Source organism: Zonotrichia leucophrys, chromosome Z, assembly GCF_028769735.1.
Source record: "Zonotrichia leucophrys gambelii isolate GWCS_2022_RI chromosome Z, RI_Zleu_2.0, whole genome shotgun sequence".
Classification (NCBI taxonomy): domain Eukaryota; kingdom Metazoa; phylum Chordata; class Aves; order Passeriformes; family Passerellidae; genus Zonotrichia; species Zonotrichia leucophrys.
In genome coordinates this window covers 71,004,838-71,024,890 of record NC_088200.1, presented here as the reverse complement: position 1 = coordinate 71,024,890, position 20,053 = coordinate 71,004,838, and the positions used below count along the sequence as shown (strand labels likewise).

Sequence of the window (20,053 nt, the reverse complement as noted above, 5' to 3'; positions counted from 1 at the left end):
AGATGAGGATCTGACTCCATGTTTCAGAGGCCTTGATTTATTATTTTATGATATATATTATATTAAAACTATACTAAAAGAATAGAAGAAAGGATTTCATCAGAAGGCTGGCTAAGAATAGAATAGGAAGGAATGATAACAAAGGCTTGTAGCTCAGCTCTCTGTCTGAGCCAGCTGACTGTGACTGGCCATTAATTAGAAACATCCAACATGGGCCAATCCCAGATGCTCCTGTTGCATTCTACAGCAGCAGATAATCAATGTTTACATTTTGTTCCTGAGGCCTCTCAGCTTCTCATGAGGAACAATCCTAAGGAAAGGATTTTCCATGAGACGTCTGTGACAACAGAGGAGGGGGAGACTCCCTTTGTGCGTGGAGCCCATGGAGAGGACCAGGGCTGGGGGCTCCAAGGGGCTCTGACTGGGCACAAGAGGAATCACTTTCCCCACAACCATCAACCACTGGAATCATCTCCCCAGGCAAGGGATGGATTCCCCAGCATTAAACGTTTTTAGGATTCAGCTGGGCAGGGCCTTGGCCCACCCTGCCTGGACCATGATTTTGCCAAGAAAGCTTCACCCAGATAATCCTTGAGGTCCCTCCCAACCTGGGATTCTACGACTCTGTGAACTCCCAATTTTGCACACTCTTCACAAATTGTGACTCAAAACCTTATTTTCACAATGGATTTATTGTGAATAATCAGCATCAAAGGCAATTTTTTGGGCAGAAATATTGTAAATTATGACTTACAACATTTTCTGCCCTGCAATCAATGCCATTTATCAAGCTATTCTGCTTGCATGCATTCAGACCATTCAATTTAGATTTTTTCAATTTAGATTTCTGTGCATTATGCACTCTTCAGGCTACCCAAAAACTAAATATTAGAACCTAATTTGTCAAATTATTTTTATTAATATATATTGATTGCTTTTACCAGGGCTCCATAACCTATGAGAACATCTTGATTATGTGATAATTTCTGTTTAAAAAATGTGTTTTGCAGTTAATTCCACATAAAACACTGCTGTGCTGTGTAACAGAAACATGAAGCCCTAGGGTTTAGGCTTCAGAATAGAGTGCTGAGAAATGCCTCAACATGCTGATGACCTGCAAGGAAGAATTCGTTTTCAATCTCTTCCCTCCTCCTTTCTCTCGCCCTTTTCCCAGAAGAAACTACCCTTTAACCATGGAACCTGATTATTCTTGCTGAATTCTAATAAACACAGGCCCACCTCCTCTCTGATGTGAATCTTCTGTTACCAACAGAGCCATTGAAATGGTTTTTGGGAATATCAGCAAAAGGAGAACAATGGACTTTGCAATTTTTTTCAAATAAGGAATCAGTAACAAGAGAAAAGCACAACAGCTCACTGAAGAATTCACAGTCATGTAGTAAAGTCTTCCTCTTGACAATAAGAAAAGTGGTGAATAAGTCGCTTTAAAAAAATTTGGCTAATATAGGAATAAATATAGCCAGTTTGGGCGGCACTACATCCAAAGCAGTGACAATAGGTGCTGAAATTTGGAGTCCACACTCTATTTCCCAATATCCTGGGCAATCTGCAAAGGACTGTGTTGCACTAACGACAGGAGTGCCAGCAGGCCAAGGCATGTGATTATTTCCCTAAAATCAAATAGTCAAGCCTGGAGAAGAAATTACAAATGAGAAAAAAATTAAATTTCACAAAATTGCACTTAAATACATTTGGGCTTTTGGGGTTTTTCCATTTGTTTCCTTGCTTTTTTTTTTTGGCCTGTGAAGGTGATCAAACACTGGCACAGATTGCCACGAGAAGCTGTGAAGTCTCCATCTCTGGAAATATTCAAAACTCAGCTGGAAATGACCCTGAGAAACCTGCACCTTTGGATCGTCCATTAAGAGGTGGGTTAGGCTACAGACTTCCACAAGTGTCTCACATCTTCAACTATTCTGATTTTGGGAGGGCCAGTGCTGTAATTTGCATTATTACAGGCTACTTTATTTACAGCTGAGATGAATACTTTCATGTCAACTGCATACTGGATGCACATGACAGTAAGTAACTGGAATTCTTTGGTAAGAGTGGATTCATTTCACTATTTCTACCTTGGAAAATCCATTAGTACACATGTTCAACACGTGGTGCAAGCAACCCTCCTTAAAGAAAGGACAAAACACGCATTGTAAAGGCTACAAAAGCATCTTTGAAATCATTCAGTCATTTCTAATCATGGCATTGAAAAGCATCTGCAAGACTGGCAGGAAGTGAGTGACAGGACTTTCATCTGCACTAATTTTTTTCAGAAGCCCTTGTCCTGTCAGTGCAGGGGTCAGGAAAGCAAAAGTGGAGACTTAGGTTGTGCAAATAAAGCCACAAAGCAAACAGATCAGAGCACAGATCCAGGCCTAATCCATCTTACTGAATTTTTATTTAACAGCATGAAAAGGGAAGAACTGCTTTGATTCCTGCGTTTCTGGCTGCGAGACAGCAGCTGTCAAAGAAATAGTTTACTTTGGATACTGGGAAGACTGAAGTGATTATGGAAAACTGCAGTGTGCCAAGCCAGGAGCCCCGCAATCACTTCTTAATCACTTGGAGGAATAAAGATGCCATGGGAGACTGCCATCTCTGGCTCACCTTTCAACTCTTCTCCCTTCTCTCAGCCTCCATGCTGCACTGAAACCCAGCTCCCCTTGATCATTAACCATAAGATCATTAACTTGCCTTTCCACCCTTCCAAAATGCATGCAGGCTTTTTTTTTTTTCCACCATGTTTTTCAATAATGAGATCCTCTCAGTGAGAGCTGACATAAAAGGTACAGACACTTTCCAAAATGATGCTGGCAGCCCATTTGACATCTGTTTTTTTTTTCACTTAAATAAACTAAACATGTTCACCAGTTTATCCTCTCAGACAGTTATTGAATTTCAGACTTGGAAGATCAAAACCAAGTAGTTTTAAGATGCTCAGATTTCAAATGTGAACATGGTCAACCCATGCAACACACTCTCCTTGCCTTATGGCATAATAAAGTGAAAAAAATCTTTTTCTTGCCATTAAGGTTGTGTTTCTCCCCCTGTTTTCCCTTATGCACACACTAAACAAAACAGAAGCAGTTTTTATTTCAAAGAAAACTCCCCCAGTGCCATTTTATAGATCCCCTCGTGTGCTGTCCATGGCTAATTAGTAACCAGGTTGACAGGCAGAACATTAAAGAGTTTTCCTGAACAGAATTAATTAATTACTCCTATTAATTGTCTGTAACAGTTGTTGTTTATTGCATTTTGATATTTTACATGATTCCTGAGAATGACTTGTGAGTTATTTAAAAGATGTAAAATCTGCCAACTACTCTGTAATGCATTTCAATGCCAATATCAATTAATCGAAAAATATTTTGTTTCAATTTAGGTTAAAATTAGTTTCCATATATGTAGGCAGGAGTCTGCTGAAGAGTTAACTTGGACCATAGTGTTCTTATTATCTTTGGAAAACATCCTGCTATTTGGAATGTTTGATATAATCACCTTTTATCTGTTTAGCCAAATCCTTTTTCACCTCGCTGGAGGATGTGCTGTGCTGAAAACAACTAAAACACACATTTTTCCTGCCTCTCTCTATCTTGTCCTCTGCCAGTTTATCAGATATTTAAAATTGGTTAGAGCACTGAAAAACCTGCACAAATATGGTGATATTAAAGATCTACCACCTCATCTCAAATCTTCTTGCACAACCAAGTTTGGTATATAAATACACATAGGAAATAAAGTGAGATTGCCATTAAGAAAAGAGTAAGGTCAGAACGGGAATACCAATTTAAAATATGCAAATTACTCTCACAAGAATTTTTTATAAATTTTGGTTTAGACAGACGCAAAGCTACAGGGTCAGTAAAAAAAAGAAGTATGTCAGAAAAGTTATATTTTTCCATAGGTAAATTTATAAAAACACATAATTAGTTAAACTTATTAGCTCGAAATTGGTATTACTATGAATAACAGGTTACTTTAAATTTTATGTCTATTAAGGTAATAAAGGAAGTTGCATTCTGGAGAATCCATGAAGCTCCCAAACTGTCTGGAGTATTTGTTGGTCTATTTAGGGAAGACTTCTACCTAAATGTTTGATCTTCCTGGGTACTTGTATGCGTCTATTTTTTTTTCCCTCTGCATAGTTCATGGCTTGCTGTCTGAATGGGACTGCCTTTTATTTACCCACATTAATGCATGATTAAGTAAAATCCCTGTTGTCTTTTACTGTGAAAATCCTCCTGTTCAAGGTATGTCCCTTGAAAAATTTATGACTTCCCAGCAGGTGCCCGAGTTCAGCAGTGCATCCTGCCATTGCACAAAGTCTCTAATGAGGGGGATGCAGACAACACCAAGCTGCTTGTGAATTTTTTTTAAAAAAAATTTCTGTGCAGCCCTTTTGAGGGAGACAGTGGCACACGCCCTTCACCTTTTTTTTGCTTTTTTTTTTTTTTTTTAGTTTGTTTTGTTTTGTTTTTGTGGGGTTCTTTTTTTTTGTTTGTTTGTTTGTTTTTGTTTGGTTTTTGGTTTTGTTTTTTTATTGCTGTTGTTGGGGTTTTTTTGAGTATTTGGGGTTTTTTTCCTCACCCTCCTCTTTTCTTCCGACATGGTACCCCCCTGACATCCTAACCACTGATTTTTAATTTAGTGTTTTCCACTGCACAGAAAATTGTCAAGAAGGCTTTTTTGAGATATGAGGGATTAAGAGATTAGCTTTTGGGCAAAAACTCATTAAAAAGCCGAAGAGAAGCAACCTTTGCTGGCATTCCCTCTTAATTCATACATCTAATAAACACTCTTAGTAAAAGTGATCACTCAGGGTCTTGCACTCCGGGGCTCCCCTAGACACATCTTACAACATCATTTTACTTTAAGCATTTCAGTATTTGAATTAATTGAGCTGACTGACTAACAGCTTACACTAATCACCATTGTTTTCATAGTAAAAAAATCAAATCATTTTCTTGAAATGACTTTTTTTTTTCCAGTGGCTTATATGTACAGGGTTACAGAAAGCAGAATGATATTTTACTAAAAAATAAAAGATTATTTTACAATCTATTTTTAAAGGTTTTAACAAGGCTAGACTGAATCTGTACATGTAGCAAACAAGAAAAAGCCAAACTGAATTAACATTCTGAATTTTAGTTACTATACGAATATGAAATAGATTCTTTATTTAACAAGTGTTGTCTTTATTTAACAAGCAGATATTCCCCATGGATTGCAAACTAGAAATGTAGCATCCTGCTTCTGTAAGTCCTGTGATTGCCACACATTGTCAAGTTATTTACTTATGCTTCAGTCTGTTTACCAAACTGAGTTTTTGGTGAAGTGCTTGAAGATTTCAGTTAAGTATATGTGTATTTTTTAAAGCCCTGTTAATGCTCATCTGCTAATTACAGTGACAATTATCACAATATGATTTTTTTCCTCCAGATTCGGTCATGTTTGGCATCCTCCCAGTCATATGCAATGCAATTTCCTGCCAGCAAAGTACACAATAAATCCAAACTTTTCCTGAAGTGAAGCCCTGTCTATGCTGTTTTAGGGTAGCATGACATATATCCGTAGAATAAATTCAAGCACTGATAAAATTATGGAAAAGGGGTGGAAAAGAAGATTTGAGGCAGTGTTTCCTGGCTTCATGTGTGGAAAACAAGCACCTCCTTGTGCAACTTAAATTTTGGGTGGTAACCAACTACAACAACATTTTAGAATCAGAAAAAAATTGCAGTTGGTGTCTGAGGTTGATCATTCTCCCACAGGAACTAGCTCCATTTCTTTGCAGAAAGTTTAACTTAAAAGGAATCAATTTAAATCCAAATTCCCTTAAAATTGCATTGTGGACACTTGGAATTCACTCTAAAAACAGCAGTAGCAACATTTTCATAAAAGGGAATTAAAAAAAAACTCATAAAAAGAATAGCCCTTTATTTCTGGACTAAGTTCTTCTCCCTTTACCCATTGGCAGAGACATAATCCACATAACAGTGAACCTTGGTTCACTTTGTGTAATTTTTTAAAGAATATTTATTAAATTAAATAATTAATTATTTAAAATGAGACGCACACATATTTAGGACAGTTGCATTGTTCAGCCCAGCTGTGACAGTTCCATCATTTTGCTCTGTAAACATCTTTTTGTGCTTTCTTTGGGATAATACAAGACCTCAATTAACTTTCAGTGAGCTGTCTACATTTTCCTTCAGATTCTCATTTTCTCCTTCTCAATATCCAGGCCTGACCTCCTGGATATTTTGGATCTACCACTCAAATTCAGGTTTACTTTGAGTCAAGTGCACATCACAAAATTTCAGCACATTTGACTTGTGCTCTATGCACTCATCGTTAATTAGAGCCTCCAAATGAAAAGTTATTTTGAAATTCAAGTAAGTGACCACTTTGTGTTATTGTGGGTTTCTCCTATGCTGGTCCTCTCTCTTAATTTGTATAAGAAATCAGTCTTTACTCCAGACATTGGCAAAAACTATCAGAAGTGAAGATTTGAGGGGTGCTGGTTGAAGAAGGGTACATAGAATTATCACAGAATTACCTAGAATTATCTAGAATTGATCTCTGAAAAATGTGGGTGATGTTGAAGTCCATTATGGAGTTTTTTGTGGACCACTGGACTTTTCTGAATAATTATATTCTGCAGATGCCATTTCAACTTAATTGCATTGCTTTCAACTATTAATTGTTATAGAGATGGCTATGACACAGATATAAAGTTAAAAACCCCAATAATGATCAACCTAAAGACCCCATTGATGCCTTGGGATTTTAGTTTTTATAATTTCCATGTATTTGCTACCCTGCAGTTCTTTATTGTATAACTCCAAACTCCACATTCAGTGTCGGCTGCTGCTGTCCCATTCTGGGCAGGCACAACAATTCCTCTCCAGGCCTGGCAACCAAGGGCATCTCAGGGCCCCAGGGCCCAGAAATGCAAACAAAAGTGAGTTGGGTGGGCTTGGGGTAAATGACTTCATTAGCTGAGGCTGGAATTGTTAGATTAACCCCTAATGTACAAATGGACCAAATTTATAAAAATGTGAAAACCTATGAGTCCATTTTTGGGTGTAGCCCCTGGGACTGCCCAAAATGTTCCTGAAGGCCCTTCAATAAATAGAAATGCTTTTCATTTTTATCTGTTTGGGCCTCTGTATTAATTTAGCCCCAACAAGGCATCACCACCACCACCACCACACAGAACACCATGGACAGGATCGCTGCTTGAGCAGCCACAGGCCACTGGAGCCATTTCAGCAATTTAATTTAATTTTCACTTACCAACCTCCACAAGGCTGGAGCAGTTGGGATCTGTGAAACCCTGGGGACACTCGCAGGAGTAGAAGTTGTCATTGAGCCCTGACAGGCAGATGCCACCGTTCTGGCAGGGGTTGGAGTCGCACACATCCGCTGTGGGCACAGGGAAAACAATATTTTTTGTAGAAAAGCCACCAAAAATTACCCACAAGCTCTCACCACATCAGATTTTTGGTAACTAAGTACAGAAAGAAAGGGCGAACTCTTATGTCCTTTGAATGACTTTTGGCTGATTCAGTTTTGTATTTATTTAACAGCACAGCTCCAGGTAATCATCTACCCCTAATCTTCCACCCCATAAAATGTGGTTGTCTTAAAGTCAATCCATCTGCAAAAGACAATAGCAAATGGTAATTTATTTATTTTTTCCAACTTGAAGACTTTCATGATATCTACAGATTTCATTCTGTCACCACTGGGATAAATGGAAGCAACCCTAAAGAATATCCCCTAGGCGTTGGCCAGCTTTAATTTGGTAGTTTTTCCCAGATAGTTTCTCTTATATTTACATATATTATCATCCATCTCAATCTTCATCTTTAAAGACAGGTTTATGCTCTCTGCTGCTCAGCATAGCATGTAAAATTTACAGTATTTTGTGCAGTAAATGCATCTGAAAGAACGATCTACAGGTAGACAATTATTAGAGAACAAGTACATTGTTTTCTGTGAGGTTTTTTAATTGAAAATTGCCAGGGTTTTTTCCATGTAATTGAAGAGATTTATGGAAATTATTTTGGTTTATGTCATCAATACCATGTCAGCAATTACAGCATGTTTTGGATTATTTTGTTGGCAAACAGCTCAGGATTTCAACACTTTTCTTGCTCGTGGATTTCAGATTAATCCTTGGTGTAAGAATTTAATCTAAACATTGTTTAAGAAATGTAGGTGATGCACGAAAATGCCTTCATGAACTCTGTGCAGCAGTTTCACAGAAAAACTGGAGCTGTGCAGTAGTTTGCTGGGTTATTTGCAGCTTTATTCAATTTTTTTGTCATCTTTAGGGGGTGCCTTCATGACACAGAGAGCTGTCATGCACTTGATATTGTTTTGTCTTAAAGACTGTCCGGCTGATGGAGAAGCAAAGCTATTTTTGAGAACAGTAAATGGTATATTCTAACTGAATTTAAATAAGCCAAGACTTCTCATTTTCTGCGTTTCTTGCATTATTGGGGTAGCAAAGGATGCTTGTTTATTACTTTATGGGGATTAGGCAATTGGTTGTGAAAGAACAGCTACTATTAAATGAATCCTCTGACAACTGTATTCCCATACTTCTAATTAAATTAATAAACTAAATAGCATCTGGAGCGGGAACACTTAGTATGCAAATCCTCATGGATATTCTGATTAAAATGAGAGAGGATATTTTTGCTACATATTTCCTGATTTGGTGTCATTCTGATTTCAATAATGCTATTGGCGTAAAAGGCAAAAAGACAAAATGCTCCTTGAATTTGTGAATTCTACATTGAATGACAAGCAGAATTCACACAAAATGTTGCATTATATTTCCAGAAACTGAAATCTCCTGAAATGACCAAAGTGTGGACAGTCAACTGCGTGGTTTTAATTTGCGTGAAAATTCGTGTTGGCTTTTTCAGCCTGAAATAAAGTGACCCGACCTGCAGTTTGGGACTAATAAAGCAGATGTTCTCCTCTGTTAACAGCCATTTATTTCCATGTTCAGGAAATAACTGCACTAATTGCTCTTTTGACCCACCACCTTGGCCTGTCAGTCAGTGGTGTAATTTTTGTAATGTCATTGTACCACAGAAATCTCAGAAATAAAGTGAATGAAGAACACATCTAAAGAGAATGAGTTAAAAAAAAAAAATGAAAGCAAGCACAGGTAACTAAAAGTTCCCCCCCAAAAAAACCAACCAAAAAAACTAAAAAACAAGACAAAAAAAAAAAAAAAACCAAAAACAAATCACCACAAACAAAGAAAATAAAACAAACAAAAACCAACCAACCAAACATACAATTAAAAAAACCCAACAAATGAAACCAAAACTAAACAAACAGAAAGCCAAGCAAAAAACAGCTTATCCTGTCTCATTCACATAATGTTAATGAGGATTAAAGAGGAAAAGTCCTTCTGTAAACAACAATGGTTAAATAATATCATAGTACAAAATCAAATATGATGCAGTCAGAGAAATAAGAAGCTGCACAATTCTACTTAAGAGGAGGTACCAGGCTGTGCAAATGTTGAAACTTAAATTTTCAAAAATCATGTAAAATGTTATCTCTGTTATTTATAGTTTACTGTCTGTGAAATGGTGCTGAACAAAATAAATATCACCTTTGAATCAACAAAATCTTTCTCAATTTCCATTTTGTGCCTCTTGAGAAGACGTTCATACTGAAATATTGAAATCTAATTTGTTATACATTCCACTGGGTTTGATGAGCAGAATTTGATTTTGAAGGCTCTGTTATTAGTAAGAAAAGATGATATGGGTGCATTTTGTCTTAACACAACTGATAAAGGGATTTGCTACCATTAAAATGTGACACAGCTTTTAGCACTACATTGGTTTTATAATTTCACCTGGGATATTTTGTGAATGGAGGAGTAAAATAAACCCAAGAAAGGAAATATATAATTTACAATAAATATTGCAGGAGTCTGCTCTGTTGCTGATGGCTTTCCATTGTGATTGGCAAGATGCTGTTTGTGTAACAGACTGTGTAATTTGACAAACTTCTGCAAATTAAACAAACACTCCAGGAGAAAATTAAATTATTTGAAAAGAAAATCTAAAGACTAATTACTATTGCACTTTTATTAAGATATTCTGAAAGGATTCCAGTAAGACTCAATGTCGAATGAAAACAGTCATTCATGTTTGTCTTCCCGATGTCTGACTGACCTTGTGCTTTTCTTTACATGGCCTCTCAAGTGTAAAAGTGTCTGAAGACAATACACAAACCTTTGGGACTTCATTTAGTACCAAAGGGTCCTAAATGCGTGGGATTTTAAAAATTATTTTTGTCATTTTTCTGCTCCTATCTCATTTCTTCATAACACTCTGAAGTCAAGTTAATCCTTGAGCAAATTGTCCATCCACTGCTTGGGAACTGACTGGTTAAGAACAAAAAAAAAAAAAAAAAAAAAAGCATGACAAAAATAATAAAATCAAAGAGATCCATGCAAACTCAAAATTAGATTTTTAATTAAGAACCTTCCCTAATTCTCCAAACTCAGGAAAAATTATGCAGCAAAACTCAAATGAAATGCTGATAATATTTGCTCTCTAATAATACCTAGGATTTTTTCTTTAAGAAATATGATGTTTTTTTGTACATAATGAACAACTCAACCAATGAACCTGGACCTTTTTCATTAAAGGCACTCAGAGAAAAACTGTTCTGCAAGTCCATCATACTCTTTTCCATGTGTTCACATAACTACTTTTAAGCCACATGCTTTTCAATCAAATACTGAATATACAACTACTGCTCCTTTCCACAAGCAGGTAGTGGTGGGGAGTTGAGTAGAAGTTGTACACCCACTCTTTACTGAACTTTAAACTTTTATATAACGTATTTTTGATCCCACAAAACCCCACAGAAACAGAATATTGCATGCTTCCTGAGTGAGGAGTTTAATTCCTTGCTTGACAGCAGAGGACAGGCTGAAAGAAGGAGCCCAGCCCTTGTGTGTATAAATAATGCAGCACTCTGTGATGTTAACAGTTAGCCCATCAATCCTTGTCAGGAACAGAAATTCACAGTTTATGAAAACAACTTTGGTGACGTGAAGGCTGAAGGAGATGGGCAGGGGGAGAAGTTCCATCCCTCAACCACCTGCATCTTCATAAAGCACTCACCCTAAAAGCAGAGAGACCAGCCAGCTGCCCTTATTACACACTAATTAATTTGCAGTGAAAAAAAAAAAAATTAAAAACATGAAAAAGAATTATTTAATCCTACTTAAAGCTATTCACTATTTAGTGTTACGATTTCTGGGGCAGAAATACCTGGCAAAAGCTAAGGTATCCTGAATTAGGCCTGAGAGAAGCATTCCAGTCCCCATGCACAACATCATTAGCCTGAAATGTAGACAATTTCCCTCAACTATAACACCTAGAATGATAACTATTAGGCTTTCTGGCAGAACTGCTGCTCTGAGAGACATCTGCTTGAGACAATGATAGGATGATAAAGAAAGAAACCTGCCTTAAAAAAATCCCGTGGATTCACATTTCAAAACTGTAATGATAGAAGCGATTGAATAAAGACCATTCTGGTGTCTGGGCCGTGTTTCCTTCTATAATTTAAAAATAGAGCACATTCTGTGAAACAGCAAGTGTGCATGAAAAAATTCAACCCTCTTTATTCTTTCATGTAATGGGCATTAAATATAAATATGAACACATTGAGTATACATTATATAATGAGGCAGTGAAATTCACAGCAGCTGATACTGAGGTAAATGTGCTGATGCTGTAGCTGCAAAGAGAATGGCATATGAGCTTATGATGTTAGACACACAGATTTTTAGGGAGACACGATTCTCTTTCCTGGTATTCTATACAGTGTGTGCCTTAAAATTCAACTTTTCGTTCCACCATTGATGGGAAGAGGAGGGCCATCATTTCTGTCTAAAACAGCAGCCATAATTGTGCTCAATTTCCTATGTGGCTACAGAAATATGGCTTATTTTACAAGCCCTTTCAAAAGAAATAAAAATAATGGCCATTCGCTTTCACGAGAATAAAACTTGTTTCAAAAGAGAAGTCTCCAGGCAGCATCAAAAAATGAACAGTCCAGGAAACAGCCAGTCTAGAGAAATCTGGTATAGATATAGCAAAAATAAGCACCAGTTCTGAAGCTAAGAAGAGCACCTAAGCTCCAGAAGAAGACTGAGAAAGTACTTACCACCTGTAGCATTCTCATGTTAAAATCAGTTTTCAGAAAAAGAGCTTTAATAGTTTTCTGATTTACAGAATCATCTGCACAGTGCCCAAGTTCACACCTATTTCTCCACAGCAGAGCCATAAATCATGTTGAAGACACACCTGTGCAGAGATGCAAAGTGTGAACATAGAAACAGATGAGCTCTGCAGTTCTTTTTAAGAAATTTGTAAGCTGTTTCTTCAGATTTAATGGTGAGGCAGCTAATTTGTTTCTCCTAAGGTAAAAAAGACAGTTGGAATAATTAAATTGTCTCCCTTATTATTTGAAAAATAAGGTTTCTAGATACCAATAGCTCATCCACCTCCTTCTGCTTCTTTCCTAGGCTGATTTGCTTACTATGCAGGTAGAAAGTTCAGCTAAATTTTTAGCTAGAGCACTCCTGGCAGAATGTCTAAATGGTTTTAGAAAATGCATCAAGCAATAATGTCAACTTTAAATGTCCACTTGCTGGACAAGAAAACTAGAGGAGAATGTAAATATCAGAATAAAATTAATTATTTCATCACAGGTCTCATGAAAATCACAGTGGTTACTTTTGAAAGCCTCTGTGATCAAGAGATTCCATGCACTTAATGTGCAGCAGGTAGCTGTGGTGGAGAGTTGCAATGAGCTCGTGTAAAACCAGGTGTAAAATTTTTTTTCTGATTTTAACTTTTTCTGGTCTCTTAATCTGAAGAGATGCAGCAGCTGATTTCTTGAAACCTGGCATGGCATTACAAAAAGAAAATCAGATTATTCTAATCAGAGAATTACTGTTTGAATTCCACTCTGGGACTGGGCGGAAACATTAATCCTGGGTGAAGATGAAGAGCTGATTTAAGATTTGAATTTAATCTAACGGTACAATACTGTAAAAGTGTGTCCCTACTTCAAGAGTTAGAATAAAGCCCTAAACTAATGTCTGCAGAGATTAATTTCTATCATAATAAATCCCCTTCTGCCTTAAAGAAGTATAATCTCTTGCCTTTCTAAAGGTCTACACTATGAGCTACTTTATTAATTTGAATGTGAAAGAGCAGCAGGTCACTGCACTTCAGCCTGCTGTGTTATAGACCTTTCAAGCATCTGATGTTTGACAATATGAAACACAAGTAGAAACAGAAAACAGCTTAAAAAGTAAACTCTTCTCTCTTCCATAGGTTACAGAGAGTTCATTTCTATGCCAACAGGCTCTGCAGGGAAAAAAAGAATATGAACCATTCCTGTCATTTCACATCTTCATTAGTAAAAAATGGATCAAAAATGATTAAAGGGGGGAACGTGGTTATATAACACGGCTCTGAATATTTTTACAACTTGTGGGAAATCTTTCATGCGCAGGCTGCTGTGCAGATTTGAGGAAAGCTGCCATCAGTTGAGACAGTGTTTCATCAAAGGAAAAAAAAAAAAGAGAGATATTCCCCTGCCTGCTCAGCTGACAGCACTGGCGACAGCACCCACAGCACCCAACCCCAGCCAGCAGCAGTGATGCCTCCTGCAGAACCAGGGAGAGGGAACAAAATTGCCTTTAATGAAGATACCCTGGTCCCCACCAACACAGCCTCCCACATCTCTTCTCTCTGCATGCTCAACAAAGATGGCCAAAAAAATTACCCAGGCAGTCCCTGCACACTTTGCTTTGGTTGCGATTGTTGCTCACCTCAACACAGTGGAGTTTCATGTTCACACAGTTTTTTGGCCACTTGCTAAAACTCAGGTGAATAAACCTGCATTTCTGTACCTGTTTGCATTTAAGGTGTGAAAGAAGTTTATGAAAAGGAATAAATAAGAACTTAAGACAGGGCAATTAGGCTAAACTCTCTCTCTAATAGTTTGTTTTGTTCTATTAAAATTTTCAGAAGATATTCCAAGAAATGCTTTATCATTTCCAGTCATCATTTCCATAATTTCCTTGTCCTTTACTTTTAAAGCTGATCAGGAGATTTTTATCATTATGTTCACTTGAAATGTCTCAGTTAATAAATATTCAAATTTATCGCCCATCCCATTTTCCACAGAGGAACAATGAATGCACATAACTTAATCATTAGCACATCCTTCAAAATTAACAGTTATAAGTGATTGTGATCCTTTCTAGACAGGTGACATCTCCTTTCCTTCTTGTCCTTACAGACTTAAAAGTTTTCAGATGCACATATTTTTACTGGTCTTGACTGTTTTCTCTAGACTTTCAACCTTCATTTCATCAGTGAAGGAGGACAATTTAAAACAAAACCCATACACTTACTGTGGATTTATTACTTTTAAATGAAAATTCACAATTTTAATCCACATCTTAGATCTTGGTTTAGTCTTTCAATTTCTTTTTTTTAAGATCCACAGCATTTCAGGTTGGCAATTTGGAAGAACTAGAGTGTATGTCTATATTTTTGCATACACATGTATATTTATTTTCATACTTTTATATTTATACCTACTTTATATATATGGAAATGAAAGTGGTTTGTTCTTCCTTTGTTTTCTGCACATTAGATGTACTCATTCTCTGGTTGCTAGGCAATCTTTAATCTTAGCACTGGTGAATTTATCTTTTCCCATCCTAAGCAAATCCAAATTTGAAAGTTGAGCAATTAAAAAAAGTCATCATTAACAGTTTTTAAACTCTGATTATGCTTCATTATACCCTTCTATCTGCACCAAAATGAAATACTGTAGAATGTAAGTTCTAAACATATTCTCATTACACTTTGAAAAGTATTCATTGATTTCTAGTTACTTCTATTTTTGGATATCCACTCCTTAACACCTTATTTGGCAACATGTTCTTTCAAGAGATGTCAATACTATTGAAGTGATGATGGTTTTCATATTTACAATGTATAATAATTGTGGATTTTGCTTCAGGTTTAATCACTTCCCTCCATGTGATCCCAATAACCAGGCACAGGATCAGAATCAGAACCTCCACTTGGATTCAGCTTTTCTGGGAATGGACCCAGCTCATCCCCACAAAAATCCATCTGCAGGCAGGAATAAAAGGAGCGTAGGATGTGCAGGCAACCAGGGATTCCCTTGCAAAACCCACCAGCACTACAGAGGATCATTTTAACCCACATTCCAGCACTGAGCATGCTTTCCTACGTGGACAGCTTCCACAATCCCCTCTTTTATTACACCAAATCCTATGCATAAAGAGAATAAAGCAAAATATTCTGTAATTTTTCATCATTACAGTTAACAAGTCTTACTGCATTAATTTCACACATTTTTTGGTCACATGGATTTTTAGGAAGTCCTGCCACTGTCAAAAAAGACACATCACCTAAAGAGATACAAAAGAAATGCCAGTTTTCATCATTTTCTTTCTGATTTTACAGGAAGGTGATGCCACTGATCACATTCAGAATATCAATTAGGCACTGCAGAGATGAGCCTCTTGTGTGAGAGATATGAATTAGTGAGGGCATTACAGCTATCAGCTGCAATAAAGAACTGATTCTGTTTGCTTTGGACAATGCAGCTGGCAGTACCATGTAAGCTCTGTGGATGAGTGATGAAAATCCTCTGGGTCATTTTTGCTAAGAGCCTCTGGAAAGGACAGATGCATTTTTTACCTCATTTGTTCCAACTTGTTCACAAACAGAATGAAATTTGAAACTTTTATGCTTAGAAAGACCCCTGTATAAATTCTGCTAAATACTTGCAAACAAGGTTTCTTCCCAGACTTTTCTCACAAGATATGAAACTTAAATTAAATAATGAATAATGATTACACAATGAATCTACCAGGTTTATTGCAAATTAATTTAGTTAATTGTAACTAAAGCCACCAGGCAAGAGCCCAGGTTGGGCCAACTTGGAAGGGCCCACAGTGGCTCAGCTGGTGTCACCTCCCTGCTCCAGCAGGGCCACCCCAGAGCCCAGGGCATTGTGCCCAGGGAATTCTGGAATGTTCCCAGGTTGGAGCCCCCAGAGCGCCTGTGGGCTCTGCCCAGGGCTGGCTCTGCCTCCTGTGGGGGGAATTGCTGGGATCAGCCCTGCCCAGGGCTCTGGGGCCATGGCTGGGCCTGAGACACACAGGGATGGACAGAGACAGACAGACTGGGACAGACAGACAGGGACAGATAGGGACAGACACAGGGACAAGGACAGACAGACAGGGACAGACTGGCCTGAGCTCAGGCTCTGCCCGGGGCTCTGGGGCCATGGCTGGGCCTGGGACACACAGGGATGGACAGGGACAGACAGGGACAGACAGACTGGGATAGACAGGGACAAACAGACTGGGACAGATAGGGACAGATGCAGGGACAGGGACAGACAGACAGGGACAGACTGGGCTGAGCTCAGGCTCTGCCCGGGGCTCTGGGGCCATGGCTGGGCCTGGGCCTGCTCTGACCTCTGCACACAGGGACGGACAGACAGGGACACAGGGATATTCAGGGACAGACAGGGACACACAGACACACAGGGATGGACAGGACAGACAGGGATGTGGGGGCATAGAATGTCAGAAAATAAAAATAGTGCAGAAGGTAGTCTCACCCCTGAGGAGTTGCAGCTGTACTAACCACCAAAGATTAGGAACAGGCCTGCCCTTAACAGACCACAGCCGTGTCCAAAAGGAAGAAGAGTGCTACAAAAGAGTGGGTTAGCTGGGTGAGGAAAGTGTTGGAGTTTGTTGGTTGTGCTGTGAAGGAGATGTCCATGAGAAATCATTGAGAAGGTATAGGACTTCCGCAATAAAATGAGACACAGGGACAGATGGAACGCACAGGGAGATACAGAGACACAGAAACACCCTGGGACACCCCGGCACAGGCAGGGCTGAGGCCCCTCTCACTGGGGCTCCTCTCCAGGCTGAGCAGCCCCAGCTCCCTCAGCCTTCCCTGGATCACCTCTGTCCTCCTCCCTCCTCTGGGGCTGCTCCAGGAGCTCCCTGTCCTCCTTTTCTGAGGAGCAGATGGACACTGCACTGCAAGAGCTGTGAGCCTCTGAGGGCACAGAATCCATGCAGCAGCAGCAGCTTCTGACATGAGGACACCTAAGCACAGATTTAGCCAAGGTGTAAATATGATAAATTCATTTGCTGCTCTCACGTTGTAGGTGCTGCCTCGCACTGTTACAGCCACAAGGTGGTTTACAAGAATATTAAGTAAGGAAACAGTTTATGTGTGCCAAAACCTCATCACAGTATGGCCACACTGCACAAACAAACCGTATTCTTGGCAGTGGTTTTTAATTTACTTTTATTACCTGCTGTACATTGTAAACCAAGCTTAAAAGAGCTGCTTGGAAATCCTCACTGCTTCTATGGAGCTACATTTGAAAATGAAGAGCTGAGGACAGTCATTGAGAAAGGATGAAAAAGGAAGAAGTCAGACAGAAAAGAGTAAATTACAGATGTTCACAATTGGAGTGAGCAAGAATGAGATACTTTTACTGTACTCTATCGTAACAGGGAGCTTAAATGTTATTTTAATATTAGTACACATAGATCCTGGACTGCTGAGCGAGACAAATACTCTCTTTCAGCTTCTGAACACAGATAAATATTCCCAAAGCAATCAGTTTGTTCTCTGGCATCATGAGATGACCAAAATGTGGAGGAATGAAGTGCAAGATAACTGCTTCTACTCACAAGACCAAGTCATTAACCTGCCCTTCAACATCCCAGACACATCCCAGAGGCCACAGCAGACCTGGAAACAAACTTGATCTCCCATTCTGGCTTAATAGTGGTGAAAAAGCACAAGGAGGTTATCTAACTGGTCTCTATTTGTTTGTTTGTTTGTTTTTGTGGTTTTTTTTTTTTCCTGCAGCTTTGCTTTATTAACTGCATCCAGGTAATGTGGTGTGGTTGTAAAGCAGTGAAATACAATGTAAACCATGTTAATTAGAACAGGATGCCCACATCGTTTCATGTTTGACATGCAATTGCTGTTTTTGACACTTAACACAGTCCTATATCTGCACACAGAGAATGTATTTTTACAATGCAGAACTAAGCATAAAGTAAATCCCAAAAGTAGGGAAAGACACTAAGAAGGGGGTGAAGATAATGAATATTATTGATCCATATTCACAAAAAAAATTAAGCTATTACAATAAAATAACAAAATTAATTCATTTCTTCATCCAGTGTACAGGAAAAAGGGAAGGAAGGTGATTACAGTTTGATGGATACAAATAAAGTTATAAATGCACGTCAGTGTTTACTGATCCTTTTCCACTTTCCACATCTGTGAACATGGGATGTCACAGCAGAGGACTGTGGGGTTTTTTCAGATTAAGAACAAAGTCTTTACATGGATTTGTATGGGATTAGCACTGGGCCAGTGGAATATGTGTGTTCTCTTTATATACTTCTGTGATTACCACCTCTCTCCTACTTCTTCCTGTTCTTCAGCTTATTTTTAAATGTGTTAACAGAATTAACTTCATTCAGTTTTCTTTCTCCCTTCACCCAAAACACAAAATGCACACCAGTTCAGCCCCCAGCCTAAATTTATGAGTGTTTTTATTTTTTGCTATTTCTGTACAGCAATTTATGCCAGCAACAAACAACACAGTAGTTACAGCACAACCAGGTGATTAGAGAAGCCTCATTATTCACCAACAGAACATATAAAAGAGTTGTTGTGGGTGCACAAATATGTTGCTGCAGCCTGATCTTGACAAAGACACCACAATTAAAATGACTGATAAATGGGTTATAAAATTCCAGTCTGAATTTCAACGTATTTCTTCTCAAATGAAGGTATTAAATACAACCCAGGGGCTCATTAGGGAGTTCCTTTTTCCCCCTCTATTTGTGACCCTCATTAAAGGAATCACCTGTTATTTTTTTTGTATGTTGTAGTTAGGTGTTTGCCAGAGGAACTTTTCATTTATTGGAGTGCAGCAGTACAGGGTGTTATATATATATATACATATTTATATCTTTATATATATATATATATATGTATATATCTTTTTTAATAGGTGCTGATCCCTCCCTTTCCCAAAATCAAATTATTGTCTGTGCACTCCTCTGTATTGCTGGAACCTACAAACATTTTAATTGATGCCATTTCCATGCTTTGATATCTTGACCTCAAACTAACTCTGAATATTCATTTTCCAGTGAGCTGTCCCAGACCACGAGGCAGTTACACCCACAGTTAGTCACCACCTTGAGGCTAGGACATCACCCTTGCCCTAAATTCAGCTTTTTTGCCCCAAAAGATGTTCTGTTTGGCGCCAGGATACAGCTGCTGCTGTGCTGAGCTGTCTTAAATTCAAGGAGTGCCCAAGACTGAACATCCTGGATGATAAAAGCACTGTTTGCACAACACTTGGCACCCCTGCAGGATTAAGGACCAATAAATCTCCCAGCAAAGTTGGAAGCAAAGAAACTCTTCCAGGGAGCTGGATCAGAGCGCTGGTGCCGGGCCATGAGCTGTTACACAACAGCTTCTAACGAGATCAGCAGAATCCATTTAAATCCAAAGGGTACCTGCCCCACGCTGCTGCCAGTCCAAATTAAATCCATTAACTCCATGGTGTTGCTCCAGCTCGATATTGTCAACAGCAGCAGCATTTGAGTTGTTTTTATCCATTAATTGAAGCACAATTTTTTAAGACAATTTCTTAGGGTTTAATGTCCTCATAGTATTCCTTCTACCCTTTCCTCCAATTTCCTGTCTCGTTTTCAATCCAGCAATATTTAAACCACATTTTTCTATTTCTCATATGTTTCTGATTAGCTCTTTACTTTTTAGCCAGACTTTTTTTTTTTTATTTTTGTTTTTTTTTATTTCAGCCTTGGTTGGTAGTGTTTGTCTTTCCA

General features: G+C 38.4%; 1 protein-coding gene across 1 annotated transcript in view; it reads right to left on the bottom strand.

The window, feature by feature from the left end:
• The window catches only part of EDIL3 (EGF like repeats and discoidin domains 3), a 238,317-nt gene that overhangs the window by 162,768 nt on the left and 55,496 nt on the right, over positions 1-20,053 (bottom strand). The window contains exon 2 of the mRNA XM_064736890.1: positions 7,315-7,443. Within this exon, the coding sequence (XP_064592960.1) occupies positions 7,315-7,443 (129 nt within the window). The remainder of the gene's footprint in view (positions 1-7,314; positions 7,444-20,053) is intronic.